General features: G+C 55.0%; 1 protein-coding gene across 5 annotated transcripts in view; it reads left to right on the top strand.

Moving 5' to 3' along the window:
* The first annotated feature begins 3,973 nt into the window (after positions 1-3,973).
* The window catches only part of CDC14A (cell division cycle 14A), an 86,313-nt gene continuing 67,944 nt past the window's right edge, over positions 3,974-22,342 (top strand). The window contains exons 1-3 of one of the 5 annotated variants that reach the window (XM_054711950.1): positions 3,974-4,043; positions 10,838-10,928; positions 20,443-20,518. In XM_054711950.1, coding sequence (XP_054567925.1) covers positions 20,477-20,518 — 42 coding nt within the window. In that variant the 5' untranslated portion in view covers positions 3,974-4,043; positions 10,838-10,928; positions 20,443-20,476. Of the gene's footprint in view, positions 4,044-8,963; positions 9,011-9,629; positions 10,099-10,837; positions 10,929-20,442; positions 20,519-22,342 lie in introns of those variants that run through there. The other 4 variants (XM_054711946.1, XM_054711948.1, XM_054711949.1 and 1 more) reach the window with 4 other exon arrangements.

Here is a 22,342-nt window from a genome sequence, read left to right on the forward strand (position 1 = left end):
GTCATGTAAAGGTGAGGCGGGCAGGCGACCTCCCGTGGGTGAGCCGTGTGCCCTGCTGACTGCCCACACCCGTGTGCTACCTCTCCCCCGCGTGACTCAGCAGGCCTCGTCAGCACTGTTTCATTCGTCGCCTCTCTGAATTGCTGGGGTATGGCTGCCTGGTGCTATTTTTTTTTTCTTGTCCTTTAGAAGTTATAGACAGGGCATTATCGTCCAGTGAAGGCTAATGCAGGGCTAATAGCAACTGCCCTTTGTTGACTGCAATTGCCAGGCGCAGCCTGACGGCCTCGAATGCTGTCCGTCACTTCACTGGCTCCCGCGGTGCCGAGGAGCAGAGTGATGCTTACGTTAAGTGACGCTGGTCGGGTTAAGTCACGGAGCCGGGAAGAGAGCGCCGACCTATGACCCAGGAGGTCACGGTTCAATTCCTGGTCAGGGCACAGGCCCGGGTTGTGGACTCGACCCCCAGTGGGGTCGTGCAGGAGGCAGCTGATCCATGATTCTCCCTCATCATTGATGTTTCTGTCTCTCTCTTCCCCTCCCTTCCTCTCTGAAATCAATAAAAATATATTTTTTTTTAAAAAGAGAGAGAGAGAGAGAGAGAAAGCAAGCAGCTAGGCTGGGATTTGAACACAGCTCGGCGGACACCAGGTCCAGTTGATTAGCCAGTTTCCGGCCGTGGGGACTCCTCCTGGGCTCAGGGTGGACCTGAAGGTCGGCAGAGCACGGAGAGGGTGCATCAGAGGAGAAAGAACAGAACGGGGTGATGATGTGGCACTTGCTCCCAGGACACCGGCTGGGCATTTGTTTCCGATTTGTCTCCGCCAGGCCTGGCTTCTGTGGCTCACAACTGTCCTCAAAGTGGCAAACTGTCCTCCAGAACCGAGGTCACTTTCCAGATAGACAACACAGTCCTTCACGGTCTCACTTGGAAGGGCACACACTGACACATCTTCCTAGAGCTGCAGATCCCAGCCTCCATCCAGGCACCGCTGCCCAGGAAGGGGCAGACAGGAGCACGTGCAGACATTGGATCAGAGGAGGAATAACCCGAGTTATAATTCCTACCCCCAAGTCTGCCTTTAGAGGGACGTTTCTCAATAGGTGAGCTACGCACAGACCATACACTTTCAGGGTAAAACAGGAAACGCAGATTCTTCTAGAATGCTTTCCAATACTTCCAGACCTTCGCCTGCTTTGATTCAGCCGTTCTGCCTGCAAAAACCTCACCGGCTACCCCTGCAAAAGAAGGTCCGAGAGGTGGTAGCCAGGGAAGCTGCTCATTCACCAGTGGGGGGCGGGGGGGGGGGCGGGTAACCTGCTGTCATTTCCTCCTCTCCACCCGCTGTGTGGGGCTCTTTTTTTTTTTTTTTTTTACAGAGAGGAAGGGAGGGGGATAGAGAGTTAGAAACATCGATGAGAGAGAAACATCGATCAGCTGCCTCCTGCACACCCACCACTGGGGATGTGCCCGCAACCAAGGTACATGCCCTTGGCCGGAATCGAACCTGGGACCCTTCAGTCCTGCAGGCCGACGCTCTATCCACTGAGCCAAACCGGCTAGGGCTTTTTTCTTGTCCTTTACAAGTTATAGCCAGGACAGTGCCATCTCCTTGTGCAGAGGATACAGCTGAGCTGGAGAGCGGCTTGGAAACCAGCTCAAATCTCACCGAGCCTAAGCCCGGTCGTAAGTCTCATTTCCATGTCGCCTCAGCAGTGTCTGGGCTTCCGAGGAGCGAACTCCACACGTGCATCGGCTCTTTCTTCTCCTCGGCTAACGGTCCGATCGCTCTGCTTTCCAACCCCACGTAGACTTCCGGCTTGAAAAATCCCACCACACCCGATGAGCCTTACTTACTCCGAAGGGGAGATGAAGGAATCAGGACGCCCGGGTTGTGTTGCGACACCCCGAACGCCTCCGCCCGGCGTGAGCAGCTCCCTTTGTGTTCCAGCTTTATGTCCTGAACTGCCTTTCACGGCCTTTGCTCCAGCCACTCCAGATGACTCATCGTCCCCAGACAGGCGTCGCCTTTTCAGGGAACGAATTTGTGGAGGATTTATTAAGGGCAAGGCGCCCTTTGAGAGAGGGGGCCTTCCACAGTCTAGTGGGGGTGGAGGCATGGACCGAGGGCCTTTCTGGCAGACGTGAGTGCCATAGGCGCCTCCAAAGAGAGGTGCGGAAAGAGGTCTGTGGGACAAAAGAGGGAATGCTGAGTGTGATGGGCGCCCCCAAAGAGAGGTGCAGAAAGAGGTCTGTGGGGACGGGAGAGGGAATGCGGAGTGTGATGGGCGCCCCCAAAGAGAGGTGCGGAAAGAGGTCTGTGGGGACGGGAGAGGGAATGCTGAGTCGGACAGAAGTGTCCTTTGAGCTGGCTCTGGGCCACGAGGGTTTGGGCAGGTAGAGGCGCTGGGGAGGGTGTTGGGGACCTTCCCAAAGCTGTGGCCTCAGAGAGGGCGGGGAGCGCTGAGCCCCTTCCCCACACCTCGCCGTCTGCCTCGCTCCCACTGGGCTGTTCCTGGTGTGTATCCTTGATTTAAAAATGGGCAGGAGTCAGCACAATGTTTTCCCGAGGCCCGTGAGCTGTTCTAGCGAACGGGGGCGGGGGGAGGGGGGGCGAGGAGAGGTGAGGGAAGGCCTGATCCGGAGCTGGACGGTCAGAAGTACAGGCCCCCCTCCCCCGACTCCTGGGGCCTTGTGATGGCATGGGAAGTAGGCCCAGCCTTGGGGGACAGGCCTGTGGGGTCTGCGCATCCCCCCCCCCCCCGCTCCCCGGGGGAGAGTCGGAATTCAACTGGATTGTAGGGCGCCCCTTCGGTACCCCCCTGAGAGATGGAGCACTGCCTGGTGTGAAAACCCACACACACGTGGTGTCCGAGGGGCGGTGAGCAGAAACAGGAGAGGGGCTCCCAGGTGACATTCCTTCAGAAAGGCCCACGTCCTGCCCTCGGAAGGCACCAGCCCGCTGTGCGGCCGCCGGGTCCGGAGATGAGGGTGAGGGTCTCACGCGTGCCGTCCACAGCTGTGGTTTCTGAGGATGTAGCGTCCAGCAAGGTGTGACCTCGGCAGCGATGCCCGGTGCTCGGAGCGATCGCCTTTCTGGAACGCTCTGCGAACGTTCATTGTTCGGCCTAAGCTCACTCCTTCCCCGACCCGCTCCCTGTCACTCCAGCCCTCCACCTTCTCCCTGTGGAGCCCGCTTGCCTGCCTGCTCCCTTTCTAGAACGGGCATTTCTTAAGAACAAGAACTCTGGTTCTCGATGATAACCCTGGCACCCAGCACAGTGCCAGGCACATAGTGGACAGCAACGACGCGCCGGATGCAGGAGGCACAGGTAGAAAGAACATGGCGATTTCGTGTAACGTATGGAAAACAAACCATGGTGACAGAGAGGCATGTTACCTAAGATACACACTGTAGGATAAGCAGCAATTATTCATGTTTGTGTGCATGCTGCATTATTCCTGCCACGCTCATCCTACACGAACAAATTCAAATCCTACGTTAGGTCTAACCTGAAGAACAGAGACCCCTCATGCAGGCAGGCGTGGCACAGGGAAAGCGTGTTTTTCCCAGGAGAGTCCATACTAGTACACGTCTAGGGGTTAGTAACACGGTAAGAACAGCCTGCAGGCATCTGTTCAATGACTGCACGGCATTCTGTGATGGGAGCAATGGGAACCAGAGGTCCCCCGTTCGTGGATTGACTGTGTCATTTCCGCCCGGAGTTCCTGCCCAGGGGTAGGCACCAGGAAGCGTGGAGTTCCAAAGTGGCATCCAGGGTTTCCATGGGAACTGCGGGGAACAACATTTGTGCCCCAGGCTTCTGGAACAGACCGAGGGAAGGAAGGCGAGCCAGAGCAGGGCAATTTAGGAACCCCCTGAGGACGCCTGCTGCGGCGGGGGGCGGGGGGGGGGGGTGTCGTTGGCCCCATCACACCATCACACTCTAGAGACAGCGCCATGGCCACAGGCAATCCGAAATGAAGGACGGCGCGCCCTCGTACCGCGGAGTTGTCCTCAGTCGATAGAAAGAGCGTCTCTGTGAGTGTACACTGTGCTTAGGTTGTTAAGCAGGAGGAAGTTAAGTAACAATACCTACGTTCAAATAGGCACAATAAGTTGAAGTTCGTGAAAATCGTATTTTGGAAATAATTTAGTACCTAATGTAGGCTTTTATATTAATAACACATTTCTGCGTACAATGGCATGACAACATGGCACACTTCTTTAATTCGACCATTATTCCTACGCGTTAGAAATTATTGTAATTCCTACTCAGCGGCAGAGGAAACGGTCTAAGATAATGCATGCCGTCGGCGATAGAGCGATGCCTGAAACCCGGGCTCCTGATGGAAAATCTAGTATTTTTTCTGCGACTCCAGGCTACAAAGGAACTGACTTATATATCCAATGATTCACATAAGTTCGTCTCCTAATATTTTATTGAAACACTTTTTAATATAAACGTTTTTGGCTTATTGATTTTAGAATGTTTTTAAATTTGTATTTACTGATTGATTCTTTTGTCGTTGTTGTTGTTTAGAGAGAGAGAAAGAAACATCGATTTGTTGATTCTTGTATGTGCCCCGACCGGGGATCGAACTCCAACCAAGCTCCCTGGCTAGACCTAAAACTCCATCATTCTTTACTGGCTGCAGCAGTCAAGAATGATTATTGAATTGTTTAATTTAATGTTCACCAAACTAGTGTTTCTTCAACTATGTTCTATAGAATGCGGTTATTTTTTTTAAAAAAATATTTTATTGATTTTTTACAGAGAGGAAGGGAGAGGATAGAGAGTTAGGAACATCAATGAGAGAGAAACATCGATCAGCTGCCTCCTGCACTCCTCCCACTTGGGATGTGCCCGCAACCAAGGTACATGCCCTTGACCAGGATCGAACCTGGGACCTTTCAGTCCACAGGCCGATGCTCTATCCACTGAGCCAAACTAGTTAGGGCTAGAATGCAGTTATGCTATTAAGAAGTCACAGGAGTGGAAAAATAACTCAGATTTGTATAGAAGCCACACGACAACAATAGCAACGCAGACAACACTAGTACAACATTTTCCACTTTTTTCATTCTGAACTTAAATTATTTCAATATTTTCTCTAAAATTTGAAGAAAATAGTTAAGCTATTGTGCATATACACATTACTTGATACTTGATCATCGCAGCCATTTAAGAACCGACGAGCTAAACAATGTGAAATAAGCTAAATCAGGAGAAAATTGAGAAACGATTGTTGGTATTAGACCAAATGATGAATGCTGCTGGTCTTGTTTCTACCCCCAAGCAGCTGTGTGACTTTGGAAAACCCATTCCCCACTGGGCACCCCAGTTCCTTCTCTCTTCTTTCCTCTGTGTTATCACATGATCTTTCACAAATGAAATATATGAAACAGGCAAAACCTGGTCAGGTGGGGCCTCTGCTTCCTTGGACTCCAGGAAGTCTGTTTGAGCCCGGGAAGTAGCTCATGTCCCAGGTCCCGCCTCGTTCCTGCTGTCTCTCCTCTGGTTTGGAATTCTTTTTTTTTTTTTTTTATAAATATATTTTATTGATTTTTTACAGAGAGGAAGGGAGAGGGATAGAGTTAGAAACATCGATGAGAGAGAAACATTGATCAGCTGCCTCCTGCACGCCCCCACCTGGGGATGTGCCCGCAACCAAGGTTACATGCCCTTGACCGGAATCGAACCTGGGACCCTTCAGTCCGCAGGCCGATGCTCTATCCACTGAGCCAAACTGGTCAGGGCTGGTTTGGAATTCTTAAATGCATGGGTGCTTAGCGGGATGCAGAATGTGGTGGGGGTAGGCCCAGGTCGTAGCATCGTGGGCAGCTGTATCACGAGCCACCTTGTCCACGTATTTTTGGTATTCTTCTTGTAACTGTAATAATTTCTTGTATGTATATTGTTCTAAAAACTGCTTTAAATGATTCTTGGCATCAGGCAAGGAATGAATTCTTAAACATTCAAACGATTCAAATGACCTTGGGTTTCAAATTCCTCAGCAGTGCAGGGTTCTGCAGTCCTGGCTTCCTAGTTAAACTGAAAATTACTTTTAAAGAGAATTCAGAGTATGTGTTCTATATTTCCTTTTACTTGTTTGGATCCCATGATGATGACATGAACTAAAAGTGCATGTTCTAATGATACATTCTGAGAAATGATGGTAATTTTAAACAGATACAAGATGTAAATATCACAGCTACCAGGCCGTTGACCATCCTGGGCTGCCTTATTTTCTTATAGCTAAGCAATACAATTAGTTTTTATGTTTTGTATGGCTTTCGTTCCCATCTGAATCCCCCCTCACTGCTTTCTTCTGATGTCAGAGCTGGCGGCACCAGGCCACCACTGGCCTACGTTCATTCTGGGACACACTTGGAGGGATAAAGACAAATTTGAGAAGAGAATGACTGGACAGCAAGAGGGGTAGGGAATTTAAGAAAAGGCTGAAAAAAAGGGGGCGGGGAAGGACTTAATCTGGGAAAGACTAAGAGGAAGAAGTGGTCTGAGAGAGCGACTTTGCATTTAAAAAAAAAAAAAAATATATATGTATATATATATATATATATATATATATTAATTGATTTCAAAGGAGAGGGAGAGAGGGATAGAAACATCAATGATGAGAGAGAATCATTGATTGGCTGCCTCCTGCACGCCCCACACTGGGGACTAAGCTCACAACCCAGGCCTGTGCCCTGACCGGGAATGGAACCGAGACCTCCTGGCTCATAGGCCGATGCTCAGCCTTTGCGTTTTTGAAGGGTTGTTAGGTTCAAGAGTGACTAAGGGTGATCAGTACAGCCTCAAGGGGCAGAATTAGAACCCAGGGTGGCGACGTATTTTGGAGCTGCCTTTAGCTCTGACTTTCCCAGCTCTGCAAAGGCTGGGGCCTGCTCTCAGGGCATCGCAGGCAGCACTCACACGACATTTGAAGGGTGAGACTAAATGCTGTTCTTTTCAAACTCGAGTCACTCCTCTGCTACTAAACTTCTATGAATAACATTGGCTCCCTTTCCTGCAGTTGAGTGACATCTTATTCTCTCAGTATTTCCTTTGTGTGAAACACTTTTGTTTGTTTGTTTAAAAGCAAATTCCCAACTTTTATATGAAGTTGGGTGATCGGAAAGGAGCGTCTCCCATGATCCTCCTCTGTAGACGGCGACATCATGACTTTATTATGAAACTACAACCAGTGAGAACTCTGACTTCATAATTGAGAGAATAGTGTTTGTGATCTCGTTAGAACCTTGACACGCATGTGTGCTGTGTGTGCACTATCTCCATTCTTCTTGCAGACTTTTCTGTGCCATGTATGTAGGTTCTGAGGATTTTGCTTGAGAGCTTTGATTATACAGACAATCACTTTCTTTTCATGCAGAATTTTTAAAACTTAAGAGTCTTTGAAATGAATATTACAACTTCAAAAATTTCATTATAATGTTCATATTGTACATGTGCTAAGGCAAAATAAACTGTTTCATTTTGAGGGCTTAATTGGAAGGACATCTATTTGTTTAGGCCATGATTCACTCCTCATGACCCAAATTTCTAAGCGAGAGAATTATAGGAAAGAACGTGTTTCTGTAAACTCAATTTAAAAAAATAACAAAAGGGTGTTCAATGAAGACTGCCTTCTCTGAAGGCGTAGTGTTGAGTTCTTTTCATCAGACCATTCCCTTTGAGAAATGCAAAGTTTTCGCATTGAATGAGAACTCCAACTTCTTTTTCTAATGCAGAATTTCTAATACAAAACTGGGGGTGAAAAATTGTGAAGGAATCTGGTAAGCGAATTCAGATTCTACATGCCTTTTAAACTGGCAGATTTGGAGGAAGCTCTCCATCGCTGAATGAATTCAGCCTTTTCAACAAGGCGGGTACGTGGATGGAGCCATTGGAAGGCTTGGCTTTTCCATCTGCACATCTCAGTGGGAATTTTTCAGGAACGTGGTTTGAATTGGCCCACGTGCTTGCTGACACCAAGATTTGGGGGGCTCAACATCAGGCACAATTCAGCCGATGGTGTGGCTGTGGTCCACGTGCTTGAGGGATGTTTCCATTCTCAGAGCTCAGAGCCACGGCCCCCTGGCCCCTAAAACAGGGAATGCGTCTCCGCAGAGTGGAACCGGCCTCACGAGGCCTCCTTTTCAGGAGGCTCTCGTTTTAAAAAAAACGCTTTTGAGATAGTTTTCCTGCGGTGAGGACTGGGGGATGGGGACAGGTGCTCTTCAGTGATTCTTCCGCTTTCAATGGGTAGGCTTCTGGCCTTAGGGCTTAGAGGTTTGGATGTTAGGGTAGGTTTTCCTCTTCACTCTCTCACAAAGGCGTGTTCCGTTAGCAGGAGACGCTCTGGACCCTCCTCCTGAATATCGTGAACCCCGGAGCGCGGTCCCTCCGTCCTTGTCCGGGCCTGTTAGCTTCTGTGCAGCCCGCGGAGCCGCCCCGGGGCTAAGGCCAGCGAGCGCCCAGCTGGACTCCCCGGCCCCGCGCGCCCCCTTCCTCCCCGGGCGGGTCGGGGAGCCGCCGCCGGTCCCTCTGCGCTTCTGCACAAGCCACTCAGGGCGCATGCTCTTCTGACGATGGGTCCGGAGCGCCATTTTCATATCCAGTCTGCCCTCTCCCGAGGCCCGGCCGCGGGACACCCGGCCTTAAAGTTGCCCAGAAACCAGCCGGGGGGGCCTCTGGGGAGGGACCCACTCCCCGCGCGCTTCTGCGGAGGCGGCGGGAAGGCACTCTTTCCTTGGTGTCCCCCCCGAGGACACGCGGCCCCCTCCCGGCTGTCCCCCACCCCCGGGGGGGCCCCGCCCCGCCCCCGGGACCGGCGCGATGTAAAGGGGGGCATTTGTGATGCCCTCGGCGCCCGCAGCGGCGGCCTAACCCCGAGCGCGCGGGGGCCGGATGGGAACGGTCGCCCCCATGAGAACAAAGCGCACGTTCTCCCAGGGCGCGGCGTGTGCGGAGGACGCCAGTGCGCGGTCTTCTGAGCTCGGAGGTAGCCTGCTGCGCCCAGGGGTCGCTTTCCGGACGGAGGGAGGTGCGTCCGGGGTGGGGTGGGGTGGGGGTCGGTGGGCAGGCGCGGTCGGGGCGAGGCCGAGGCCGGGCCCGGGGAGCCGAGGTCTCCGTGTGTCTCTGTGTGTGTGTATGTGTATGTGTGTCTCTGTGTGTGTGTGTGTATGTGTGTGTGTGCACGTGCGCGTGCGTGTGCAAGAGTTTGGAAGAACGTGGGTGCTGAGAGGCAGGGGCGCTGCGCGTCGCCGCCCCCCGCGCCCCCGTTTCATTCATCCACGGCAGGTCCGGAGGCCGCCCCGCGCCCCGGCGGGCCGAGGGCCCCGCTCCCCGCCCCGCCATTGGCGGACGGCAACAAAGCCCTAGCAACGGGCTCCAGGTGACCCGCGGGGCGCCTGGCGACGGGCGCGGGCGGCTGGCCGCCCGGAGCCGGCTGTCCCTTTAAGGGATGGCCGCGGAGCCCTGAAAGTGGAGGGGCCGAGGGCGGGCGGGAGGACGGTCTGGGGGCGGGCCCGGGGGGGAAGGAGGAGGAGGAGGAAGAGTTGCCGCTGAGAGGAGGCGGCGCAGGAGGAGCCGGGGCGGCCGCCGCCAGCCCCGGGCCCCGGAGTCCTGCCCGCGGCCGCGCGAGTCGCCACGGGCGCGATCGGGGCCGGACGGCGGCTGCTCCATGATCGCCCCGGGAGCCGGCAGCACACTCGGCCCGGCCGTGCGAGCGGCGCTGCGTGTCCCCGGCGCGGCGGTGGCGGCGGAGCGGCGGCGGCAGCCGGGTCCCGATCGGAGCGGCCACAGCCCGGGGCGTGTGCGCCCCGCGCGGAGCGGGCTCGGGTTCCCCACGGAATGTCCCCGGGGCGCCCGGCGCGCTGACCCCCGAGCCGCCTCCGCCCTCGGCGCCCGCCGCCTCTCGCCGTCCGGCTTGGTGTTCGGGACCGCAAGCGCCCCGGCTCCCGGGCACGGGGGCAGCGCCCGGGGGCGGGTGTCCTCCGCGGGCCACGACCCGGCCCTCCCCCGAGCGCCTCTCGCTTAAGATGGCAGCGGAGTCAGGGGAACTCATCGGGGCTTGCGAGTTCATGAAAGGTGAGGAGCCGCCGCCCGCCGCCTCCTCCGACCCCCCCACCCCAACTCCTCACTTGTCGCCCCGACTTCTCCGGGGGCCCCCGCGCCCTGCAGCCGGCGCGCGCGCGCTCAGCCCCCCTCGCTCCGGTCCTCTCCCCCAGGACCCCCCGCTTCCGGCTTCCCCGTCGGTCTGGCGTCCCTCGTTCCCTCCGCAGCTCCCGCCGATGGCCTTCCCGCCGGTCCCGGGACAGCTCCGGCCCCCGCCACCCCCGCACGCAGCCGCTGGGGGCGGGCGTCCCGCTGCGGGGGACCCTTTAGGTCGCCTTGATCTCCCTCTCGGTGGCCTCGGTGTTCAGCCCCCCCCCCCCCCACGATCACACCCCGAGTCTCTCCTCCCTTCCTCTTCTCGAGGTCCCCGGAGCTGCAGGGGCAGGCTCGCCTCGCTTCCCCTTCCGCAGCGGCTGCAGCTTTCTGAACCCAACTGGCTCCGCGGGGACCCCGGCTTCCAGGCGCTCCCGCTGGCCGGACCCGAGGGCGGCGGGGTGCTCGGCCCCCCGCAGAGCCCCTCCCTCGGGGCCGCTGGGTGCCCTGGGGCTGCTGGGCTCCGGGCGAGCTCAGGTTTCCGCGAGGAGCCCACGTGCGGGCGGGCTTTGGATACTGGGGCGCCCTGGTCATTTGGATCCCCCTGTGCGGTCGCCGCCCCACCTCCAGCTTCCCCGCTTCTCACACGTTTCTCCCATCTTTTGAACTTGTCTTTCAGATCGTTTATATTTTGCTACTTTAAGGAATAGACCAAAAAGCACAGTTCATATCCACTATTTCTCCATCGATGAGGAGCTGGTCTATGAAAAGTAAGTTTCTGCCTTTTTTTTTTTTTTTTTTTTTTGCTTTTTTCTCAACCATTTAGCTTGGTGAGGAAACACCTATCTTGATGGCTGTTTTAGTCACTTTCCCCCAATGGTGTGAGTAACCTTAAGGCTCAGGTGCTTGGGGAGAGGTGAGCACACCTTTATTTTATCTTTTAAACTTATTCATTTGCGATAGAGACAGACAGACACAGAGAGAGAGAGAGAGAGACCTCAATTTGTTGTCCCCCTTGTTTATGCGATGTGCCCTGACCGGGGATCGAACCTGCAGCCTGGACGTAGCGGGAGGGTGCTCTAACCACCCGCCGACCCGCCAGGGCTGAAAGGGAAGGTTCGGTGAACCTGTCAACACCTCAGCCCTCGGGCCGTCTGTCTGTCTGTACTGGTTCTGACCACCAGGACCCACTGCGGTTGGGGATTAGCACTCCCAGAGCGGGACCAGGGAGACCCGCCATGGCCTGGGGTCCGTCCCCCGGGGTCTGTCCCCTGGCAGCGCGTGTCCCCGGGCCTCCGCCTCGCAGGCCGCAGGCCGCTGCTGGCCCGCGGGAGGTTTTCGTTGGTGCGGCTTGTTGTTGCGGAAAGTGGGGGCCCCCGGAGCTGGATCCCAGTGTTTTCTATGGGGGAGGCGGTTTTTGTAAAATGTGACTTAGGGAGTTACTTTCCGTGGGTGCTCGGAGCCTTGCCTTTGGGGAGGGGAGAGGAGTGCCGTTTGCTTTCTGTGGTTACCTTGCTTCTTTGGAATGTGGGTCTGAGAGGGTAAGATAAGAGTGTGGACGTGTTCGTTGTGAAGGACCTGCAGGAAAAGGTATCTTAATACATAATAAGCATAGTAACAATTTAAATAGAGATAAATCTCTCTTCAGTAAACGCAACAGATCATGAGGAATAAGAAGACTCGATGGACTTGATTATGCCCTTCTACTGAAAGAGTTGGGGCAGGCCTGGGCCGGGTAGCTAAGTGGGTAGAGCCGCATCCACTGGACCAAGTTCAGGGTCGATCCTCAGTCAGGGCCCAGACAAGAACCAGCCAACGAATGCATCAGTCAGTGGGCCGACAGGTCGGTGTTTCTCTCTCTCTTCCTGTCTTTCTGAAATCAATTTAAAAATTAGGAAAAAAGGAAGCTGGTGTTCCATATATCCTGTCGTCTAATCTACTCCAACGTAAACACTTAATTTTACTTTCTTTTTTTTTTAAAAATATATATTTTTATTGATTTCAGAGAGGAAGGAAGAGGGAGGAAGAGAGAAACATCAGTGATGAGAGAGAATCATGGATCGGCTGCCTCTTGCACGCCCCCTACTGGGGATGGAGCCCACAACCAGGGCATGGGCCCTTGACTGGAATCGAACCCGGGACCCTTCAGTCCGCAGGCCGACGCTCAGCCCTAACTGGTTTGGCTCAGTGGGTGAATTTTGCTTTCTTGTTGTCTTACCTACGTGTGCAGTGAGATGAGCATCATTACATGAACCGTGGTCGCTCTAGTTAGCTTCCTAGGGCCTGTCCTGTTGAAGGGGAGTTGGGCAGCTCTGCCTGGGTTGGTGGGCACCGCCAGGCACCCCGAGAGCGAGTGTCCTTGACCTTCAGGAGCCTGTCTTTGATCTGAGGGAAAACAGACGTTCACGTGGGATGCTCGAACCTGGTGTCTGGGGACGTCTCCCTCGGGCAGAGGTGCGGGAGCAGGATGCTCCGTGACGCCTGGGGGTCCGGGGTGGGAGGGGGCATGGGGAGCTGGGCTGCTGCCTGTGAACATGCCCCCGTGGCTGCAGGGAGGGCTGAGGCCTGGTGTCAGGTTACAGCTGGGCTCCTGGGCCGAGCCGGGAATAGGTGGCCTGTCCTGACCCGCGTACCTGGGTGATGTCCCGCCTGTATGTTTACCGTTGTCGGGATGGTGCATTGCTGTGGCTGTCTTTTGGCGAGTTCAGGGTTTGGGCACCTCTCGGGCGTCTGAGCGTGGGGGACTGTGCATGTGCCATTATGGCCAGTTCCGCAGTGACTAATGCGCGGAGGCCCGAGTGGCTTCTCTTGGGATTGCCAGACGGGGGGCCCCGCAGACAATGACAGTGAGCCAACTAACTGCGCGGCTCAGTGGGCTTCGGATTCTAGGGCCGATAGACGAGGGCCATTTTTTTGGTGTGATCTTCCTGTTGGCGTTTTAGGGTAGGGCTGCAAATCAGCATCCCTCTAATACTTATTTCTGCTGTCTCCTAAAGAAAGACTGGCAGGGAGACCATCCGTGGATAGTGTGAGGGTTTTTTTTTTTTTTAATTCTCATCAGAGGATATTTTCCCATTGATGTGTAGAGAGAGTGGAAGGGAGGGGGAGAGACACACAGAGAGAAACATCCATGTGAGAGAGACCCATCGATGGGTGGCCTCCCGCACGTGCCCCGACGGGGGCTGGGGATCGAGCCTGCAACCGAGGTATGTGCCCTTGAACGGAATTGAACCCGGGACCCTTCAGTCTACACGCTGATGCTCTAACCACTGAGCACACCGGCCAGGGCCCTAGTGTGAGGTTTGATGTCAGTGGAACTGGGATGAGGCTTTTGGGCGTCACTTGCCCAGCTGCCCTGGCCCGGCGGTGGCTGTTTCTGAGGACTTGGTCTACACAAGCTTCTAAAGACCATGGCACCCATGAAAGAGAAAATAAAAGGACGAAAGGACCGTTGAAGTATGAGGAAGAAATCCCTAAAAAATAATAATCGTATGAAGTGATATGAAAAAAGAGCAACTAAAGTTTCAAAACATAATAGAGAACCGAAATGCATAAATATGTCACAATATATATTCACATACCGTCCATGAGGCCCCTAGAACAGTGGTCGGCAAACTCATTAGTCAGCAGAGCCAAATGTCAACAGCACAACGACTGAAATTTCTTTTGAGAGCCACGTTTTTTAAACTTAAACTTCTTCTAACGCCACTTCTTCAAAACAGACTCGCCCAGGCCGTGGTATTTTGTGGAAGAGCCACACTCCAGGGGCCAAAGAGCCGCATGTGGCTCGTGAGCCGCAGTTTGCCGACCACGGCGCTAGAACCATAAGAAATGCAAAATATTCACAGTGAAGAACTCCTTCTCGAGTTGCCCCCCTTAGACATCACATTGCCCCGCTGTGAGCGTGCGCCCCACGTGGGAACCCCTGGTTGAACGCCGTGCTGCCCAGGGGCTCGATGGCCGCCGTGGAGGGGCAGCTGCTGTGGGAGAGCCTGGGGGAGGCGCCCTCACGCTGAGGCTGAGGGTGGTCTGGGCCCGGCCGTGTTCCGTGCAGGCGGCTGTGGAGGGTGGTAGTCCTCATGACTCGAGCGGCCTGAGACGTGGGTGGGGAAAGGTCACACGGTGGCCTCGTGCGGACGGAAGGGGGTTCATTAGACAAGAGAGTCTGGGTTTCTTGCTCCCTTTGTGAAGAGCACTCGCATGTTCCTGCCCGGGCCGAGCGGTTGCAGTAAAAGGCGGTGGCTGAGAAAGCAGCCCCTGTCTCCTCGGGCTCGGAGTTCGCAGATCAGGATTAAAGTCAGAGCACAGTCAGGCTCCCCTGTGGCCCCAAGGAGCCCCCTAAACACGGAGCCTTGCAGGGATAACAAAAATGTCATTGGGGCCACTTTTGTCTGAGCTGCTTCACACCGAGTTTTAGGCGTGTGCCTGTGGGGTGTGCACCTGTGCCTGTGACTAACGGTCTACCCGCTGGGGTAGGTGACGAGGAAGGAGACGCATCTGTGCACATGCGTATCTGTGCACACGCGTATCTGTGCACACTCGCATCTGTGCACACTCGCATCTGTGCACACTCGCATCTGTGCACACGCGTATCTGTGCACACGCGCATCTGTGCACACCCGCATCTGTGCACACCCGCATCTGTGCACACGCGCATCTGTGCACACGCGCATCTGTGCACATGCGTATCTGTGCACACGCGTATCTGTGCACACTCGCATCTGTGCACACTCGCATCTGTGCACATGTGTATCTGTGCACACTCGCATCCATGCACATGCGCCAGGCAGACCCTGGGCCTGGGACCCGCTGGAGTCCGAGGCTGCTGCCTGGACCCTGATTTTGTAGACGCCGGCTGCTTTGGCCTCTGGCACTCCCAGTGGGTCTCGTCCTCCGGGGGACCAGTCCTTGTCAGCTCCTTCCCACAGAGCTGGTGACAAGGCACGTTTTAGCTGAGGTGCTCAGGGCGCCGTTAAAAGAGGGCTGGTCTCAACCAGGCAGCCTGAGGGAGCCCCCAATGGGCTGCAGGGGAGTCCAGGGGGGAGGGGGGACTGGCCCCGCCCACGTCGCCACAGGGCGGCTCATTTTGTTGGATGTAGGTTCCTAAGATGTAAGATGCTCTCCTTTGTAAGTCCATAAACACAATCAAGGGCCAAAAGTCAATGACTTTTACTTAGCCACAGCTCCACACGCCTTTGTGATGAAAAACCAGACAAAAACACCTGACATGTTTGTGGGACGTGTCCCTGAAACCGTGTCGGTGGTTGCAGACTGCCACAGAAGGCACTGACCTCACGAGCGGATAGGTTTCCCTCAGAGCACCTCGCCATTGCCTTGGGGCCACTCGAAGACACAAAGAAGGAAGTGAACACAAGCACAGGGCAATAAACGCCGGAAGCTGCAAACGCACGTGTAGGAGTCCTGGGGAGAAAGAGGCGATTCCCGCCAGCGCGATGACGTCACAGCGACGTCTGGACTAGCTTTGCAGGGGTGTGGGACAGCAAAGGGTCTCTGCTGTGGTCTCTGCGGGGACAAGTACTGTCCGACTTGCTTACTGTTGTGTCCCCTCCCCCCCCCCAGCACAGTGCCTGGCACACAGATGGTGCTCAGGAAATGTTAGCTGAATGAATGAGTGAGTGAAGAGGGAAGGGAGGAAGGAAGGGAGGAAGGAAGGAAGGAAGGAAGGAAGGGAGGGAGGAAGGGAGGAAGGAAGGGAGGAAGGGAGGAAGGAAGGAAAGAAGGGAGGAAGGAAGGGAGGAAGGGAGGGAGGAAGGAAGGGAGGAATAAAAAAGAAAAGTCTGTTTGGGAACAGCACATTCTGTTAGGGGAGGCGGAATATTTGGATGCAGAGGGGTCACAGGCGAGGCTGGGCTCATGGTGGGACCGGGTTAGGGGAAGGCGTTTGGATCTCGGTTGTGCTGGTTTGTGAGTGGCAGAGAGACCGACCACAGCCGGGCTTCAGCACAGCACTCCTGTGGCGGGCAGGCGGGGTGGTGGGGTGGGGCAGGTGGGGTGTGGGCAGGCGGGGTGCCTTAGGTTGTAGCAACAGGAACAGAAAGGCCAGGTGGGGGAGGGGCTAGAAAGGATGGGTTGACCAGATGACTGGCAAGGAGGAGGAGGAGGGGGAGGAGGAGGAGGAGGGGGAGGAGTGGAGGGTGAATTCAGGGCTTTTTTTTGGGCGATTGGGGCAAAGTGGTGCCTTAAAGTAGGCCTTGTATGCACATCCGCAGGAGGGGCTGCCTTTTTTGTTGCGTTGCTTGGTTTTGGGGATGGGAAGACAGAATAAAAAGGGCGTGTGTGTCCGTAATGAAAGGCAAAGGGGACCTGTGTCCTTTGTGGTCTTTCAGCGGAAAGTAGACAATGCCGGCCGGGATACTGAGATAATAAATTGCTTTAGAGTCTGGGGAGGCGGGTGGGCCGCTCGGTCTCAGGTTCCTTTCTGGCTCCCGGATGGAGCTGGGCTCGCTGCGCCCAAGTGTGGGATGCACGGCTTCTTTAAAGACGGGTTTCTGAGCATGGGCTTTGATTTACTTAAAACATTGAATTTTATTAACAAACTAAATAATTTCAGGACCACCAGAGAATCGGGGCTCTCTGCTTATGTAGCCGATCGTGTCTGTTTGCTAAACATCTTGTGTCTTTTAGTGCTTTTATCTTCTTTTTTGATTTCAGAGAGGAAGGGAGAGGGAGAGAGAGAGAGACATCAATGATGAGAGAGAATCATGATCGGCTGCCTCCTGCACATCCACGGTTTTGTTTGGTTTGCTGGGGATCAAGCCCGCAATTCCGGGCATGTGCCCTGACCGGGAATCGAACCCTGACCTCCTGGTTCATAGGTCGACACTCAACCACTGAGCCACGCCGGCCGAGCTCCTCAGTCTGTTTTCTACCAAAGCCACGTGTCTACCGTCTGCGCGGCCCCCTCGCCTCCCGCCCTGCGGTGGACGGAGGGGTTGACCCGCCGCCTGAGAATGCCTGTGGGAGGGAGTGGAGCCTCCCAGTGCATTCCTGACGTCTGTGTTCCCTGCCTCAGCTTCCCAGGGGGTCGTCATTAACTGACTTGCTCCCAGGAGGGAGGTCACAGAATTGCAGACCCCGGTGCGGGGAGGTGCCCAGATGCCATCGAACTGGCTGCTTGGCTTTGAAGGCCAGCCCCGTTTTGCAGAAGCCGCAGCGGAAGCCGGACGTGGCCCCGCTGCTTGCCCCGGGTCACGAAACGTCCCGACCTGGAGAGGATTTTTACAAGAAGGTGTTGGCGCCACACGGACGACGGTGGCCGGGCAGCAAGACCTTAGATGCTGCAGGGAAAGCCAGCTGTGCATTGGGATGAAGGAGGGACCGCGAGGCAGGTCACAGGAGTGGGGGAGGAGGCGAGGCGGGGCTCGGATTCCGGGCTAGTTGAGCTCGGTGCTCCCTGGAAGGGGCTTTTTCACTTATTCCAAAGGCACGTTAGCCTGGAGGCACGAGAACAAGGGCTGGGCTTGCTTGAGGCAAAGAGAAACCTTTTCCTAAATAAGTTCCGTGCCTGGGACGTGACTACCCTCCGGGACCTGCCCAGCAGGAATTTAAGATCGGATCAGCTCGGAGGCTACTTTCCATAGAGCCTCCTTTTCACCTGCGATAAGACGTGTAAATGAAATACGGTCCTATACACCGAGTGGGCAGATGATGGTGATCTCTGAACGCATAATCACCTGGCCACTCAGTGTATATCCTGTATAATAAAAGGCTAACATGCAAATGGTCCCCTCGACCAGGAGTTCGACCAGCAGGCAGGCCGGCCAACCGCCCTTGTCCCCTCCCCCTGGCCAGGCTGGCTGGACCCCACCCATGCACGAATTCATGCACTGGGCCTCTAATATATATATATGTATATATACACACACACACACACACCCTGAGTGGCCAGATTATTATGCGTTCAGAGATCATAATAATCTGGCCACTCGGTGTATAAAAGCCTGTAATACGCACAGCGGCCAGGGAGGCCACGCGATGCGGTATAATAGGAAGCGTGCAGGTAAGCTCCTCTGCTGTCTGGAAGGAACGTCAGAAGCCGCCGAATTCAGCAGCTTCATTCGGTAGGTAAGGCTGTGGAGGCCCCGACAGGCAAGGACACCAGCCCAGGGACCCGGAGCCGTCCAGCGGGGACCAGACCCCTCGCTTCCCCGGTTCCCATCGGGTTCTCTGTGACGGATGTGGGGCTGGGGCGCCTCTTAGACGGGCCGTCTCTCGGTTGGTTGCACCGGGAGGGCTGCGGCAGAGACTCGGACGGTGCTTTGATCTTCGGTCTGTTGAGCAATTTCGGCTTTTTGGAAGCTTGCCTGTCCTGAGTTTCAGCCAGGTATGGGAGCGTTCTTGTCCGACTGGAGGGGTGCTGGTAATCGCCCGGTGACAGGGAGACTGCTCGGCGGCGTGCGTGGCCCGGAGGGCTGGGCGGGTTAACGTCAGCCACGTTTTACATGTACACGCGCACACACGGTGTCATGACCCTCTGCACCGGAGGCCGCCGCGGCTCAGCCGTGGTCACCCTGGAATAACACACTGGCGTGGCGTCTCCTTGGGCGGTGAGCGCCGTGTGGGTGAGGGAAGGGCGGTCAGGCTTTGGGTAAAGACCCTGCGTGAGTGAGCGAGCGAGCGAGCGAGCAGACCAACGTCAGCAGGGCTGGGAGCACAGTGGAGAGTTGGCGTGCCTTGTTTTTCATCTGCTTATAAAGCAGTTACGTTTTTGTGTGTGTGTGTGTGTGTTGTCAACGTTCTCGGATCAATATGTAAACCGGCCCTTGAAGCCCATACGCTTTTAGTAACCGGTGTCACCCCAATACTTTCAATAAACAAGTATGTTAACTGGCACTGCCTTGCTCAATGGGTGGTTGCACGTTTTGTGGAATGAATGAGTCTTGTTTGGACCGTAGCGCGTCTGTTGGCCGAGGAGTTGGACCTTTTCAGACGAAACTTCTGGGATGGAACATAGGGTGGGCACCACAGTGCTCTGAGCAACGATTCCTCCGGGAATGGGACCACCTCGATTGGAGCGCGTTAACAACAACATCAGATCAGCTCGGTGCGGGCCGTTGGTTCCTTCGCTCGTTCCCATGGAGGGGGAGCGAGGGGCAGGGAGCGGGAGGGAAGCGAAGGGAAGGAGAGCGAGGACGCTTCGTCTTGGGGTTGTAATGAGGAGCGTCACCCGTGACCATTTCAGGGTGTCACGTGCTTGCAGGGCCCCCGCCCCCCTCCAGCCAATGATCTCTGTTCCCAGGTTAGACTGACAGACAAGCACCTCCCCTGCGTCACCCCGACTTCACTGCCCAGGCGCCCACCTCCCCCTTTGCTGGAGCCCTCCCCCAGTGATCTGTGGGGAACGGACGGGTGGCTCCCTGGGGAGTGTGACGTGGCAGCTTCCTGGTGAAGCCGCCCAGAGGGCCATGCTGATCATGTCTGGCCTCCCCTGTGCGCTCCTCCTATTATTAATATTAGCTCGCTTTTAAAAAATGTATATTTTTTATTGCTTTCAGAGAGGAGGGAAGGGGGAGAGAGAGAGAGAGGAACATCAATGAAGAGAGAGAATCATCAATCGGCTGCCTCCTGCACGCCCCCTAATGGGGATCGGGCCCGAAACCCCGGTGTGTGAACTGACGGGGAATGGAACTGGGACCTCCTGGTCCGTAGGTCGATGCTCAGCGTCTGAGCCACGCCGGCCGGGCTCGCTAGCTTGTGAGGATGCTAACACGGGTGGTGGGGGCACCTATAGGTGCGAGGTTGAGCAGGGAGTGGAAGGCGGGTGCTGGCGTCCGGTCAGGAGCCGTTTTCCTCGGGGTTTTGGGGTGGTCTGCAGACTGACGACCGTGCCCTGGAGATGACGGGGTGGAGAGAGGGAGATGAGCCCGTGTGTGCACAATACAGAGGCCGGGGAGAACGAACAGAGAATGAACGGGGAGCGAGGTTTGCGTGGAGTAGTGGGAACCGGCACCCAGAGCCCACGAGCTTTGTGATGAGGAAACAAACCCGGCGAGTGGAGGCCACGTGCGTGCTGTGTTCGTGGGGTTCTCTCACCGCCTGGCAGGCGGAGGTCCTGGCCGGTCAGAGAGAGAAAAGGGGGGGACTCACGCTGTCCAGGCCGCTCCCCCATGGGAGACTGGTCCTTCGGGTTTCTGTGGGTCGGTTGTAAACGGCCCTTTTCCTGAAGGGAATTGAAATTCGACTGCAGCTTTCATGAGAAGAAAGCGAGCGCAGTGTGACTGAAAAGCTCAGTGTCACTAACCCCCGTTTCTGTCTTAATCTCAGTTTCTATGCAGATTTCGGACCCCTGAACCTGGCAATGCTGTACAGATACTGCTGCAAGCTGAACAAGAAGCTGAAGGTGAGCATGGCGGTGCCGCCCCGCCTGGCCTCAGCACCCCGCGCTGAGCTCTGGCCCGCGGGAGGGGGGTGCGGCGCCGGGCCCCCCCGAAGGACATGCTGACCCCTTCCAGCGTCAGGACGAGTGGACGTCGGGGCTGAAGGAAGTCAGTGGGCAGGGACCCGGGGAAGGAAGCACACAGCCTTTCGGCTGTCGCTCTGAGCCCCTCCGGTTTCCGCCCGGGTTGATGCTCCGGGCCCTCGCGTCTGCGCTAGCCTGGGTGCGGGGGACGGGTGGAGGGGCTCGGCGAGAGAGCTGGAGCCTACGGTTTCCCGTCCGATCGGGAGTTACATTTTTCCTGAATGTCGTCTCGGTAGCGTCAACAGCCAAGTAAGAGTGGTGAACTAGCAGTCATCACGGAATTTGGGTCCTATAGTCAACGCTGATCTATTTTTTTAATATATTTTTATTGATGTCAGAGAGGAAAGAAGAGGGAGAGGGAGAGAGAGTGAACCATCAGTGATGAGAGAGAATCATGGATCGGCTGCCTCCTGCACGCCCCCCACTGGGGATGGAGCCCGAAACCCCGGCACATGTCCCGACTGGGAATAGAACCTGCAACCTTTTGGTGCACGGGATGGTGCCCAACCCACTGAGCCACACCAGCCGGGCTTTTGTTATTTGTTTTCTGTGTGTATGTTAGTAGGCATTTTATTCCCAATGGCCTTCATTTTAATCATGTTGGCTAGAATAGAAAATTCTCTATCAAACATCGGCTTCGATTAAAAAACTAGAAACCACCATCACAAAAAACCGCCCTCCTCCCCCGTTTCTTATTTTAAACTAGACATTAAAAAGTGTAAGTACAAGAGTTAAGGAGTAATGGGTTATAGTTTGCTATTTCCGGTCAGTAGTTACCATAATGAGGGAAATAGAAGAAGGAAGGTTTATTAAAAGGAGAACAGTTTGTAAATCTGTGTGTATTACTTAATGTAAACATGCCCTCGCTGTTTGGTAGGCTAGACCAGCAGTTATTGATCTGATATCCCACGGGAGTCAGAAGCTCCTGAAATTATAAGCTAAGTGTTGCGCGCATTCACGTTTTTCTTCAGAGAGGATTCCCACCTTTTCAACCGGTTCTGAAAGGGATTGTCTGCACAGACAGTGCTAACTCTGGGCTGGACTGTACAAGAGTAGATTGTACCCTCAGAGGACAAAGAAGTGGTTTTGAAAAACATATATTTTTATTGATTTCAGAGAGGACGGGAGAGGGAGCGAGAGAGATAGAAACATCAATGATGACAGAGAATCATGGACTGGCTGCCTCCTGCACACCCCACACTGGGGATCGAGCCCACTTCCCGGGCATGTGCCCCGACTGGGAATCGAACCTTAACCGCCCCCCCCCCCCCCCCCCCGGGTTCATAGGTCAGTGCTACACCCCTGAGCCACACCAGCCGGGCAGAAGTGGTATTTTAAAAAAAACAGAATACCTTCTTCAAACGTAGTCATTTAAGAAAATCTTTGTTACCGATTCAATAATCTGCAAGTTTCATAAACATGATATGGCTCAACCAGCTTCTTCTAATATAGTCAGTACAGTTTTAACGATTGATTTCACTTTTCCCCGGAGAAAAAGAAAACCCTAGCCGGGGGTGGAGGGGAAATCTAAGAGTATTACTGAGAATAGGGGACATTCTAGGGCAGTGATTAAAAAAAAAAACCCCAAAAACCTGGTCTGATGAACCAGCAGGCCAATTACAGCCCTTCTGAGGACTATTTTCAAAGGCCGGAAAGCATATTGACAGAAATGTAATGGCAAACGTACAGAGAGCCCACGGATCC

The sequence above is a fragment of the Eptesicus fuscus genome, chromosome 22 (genome assembly GCF_027574615.1).
Source record: "Eptesicus fuscus isolate TK198812 chromosome 22, DD_ASM_mEF_20220401, whole genome shotgun sequence".
Lineage (NCBI taxonomy): Eukaryota > Metazoa > Chordata > Mammalia > Chiroptera > Vespertilionidae > Eptesicus > Eptesicus fuscus.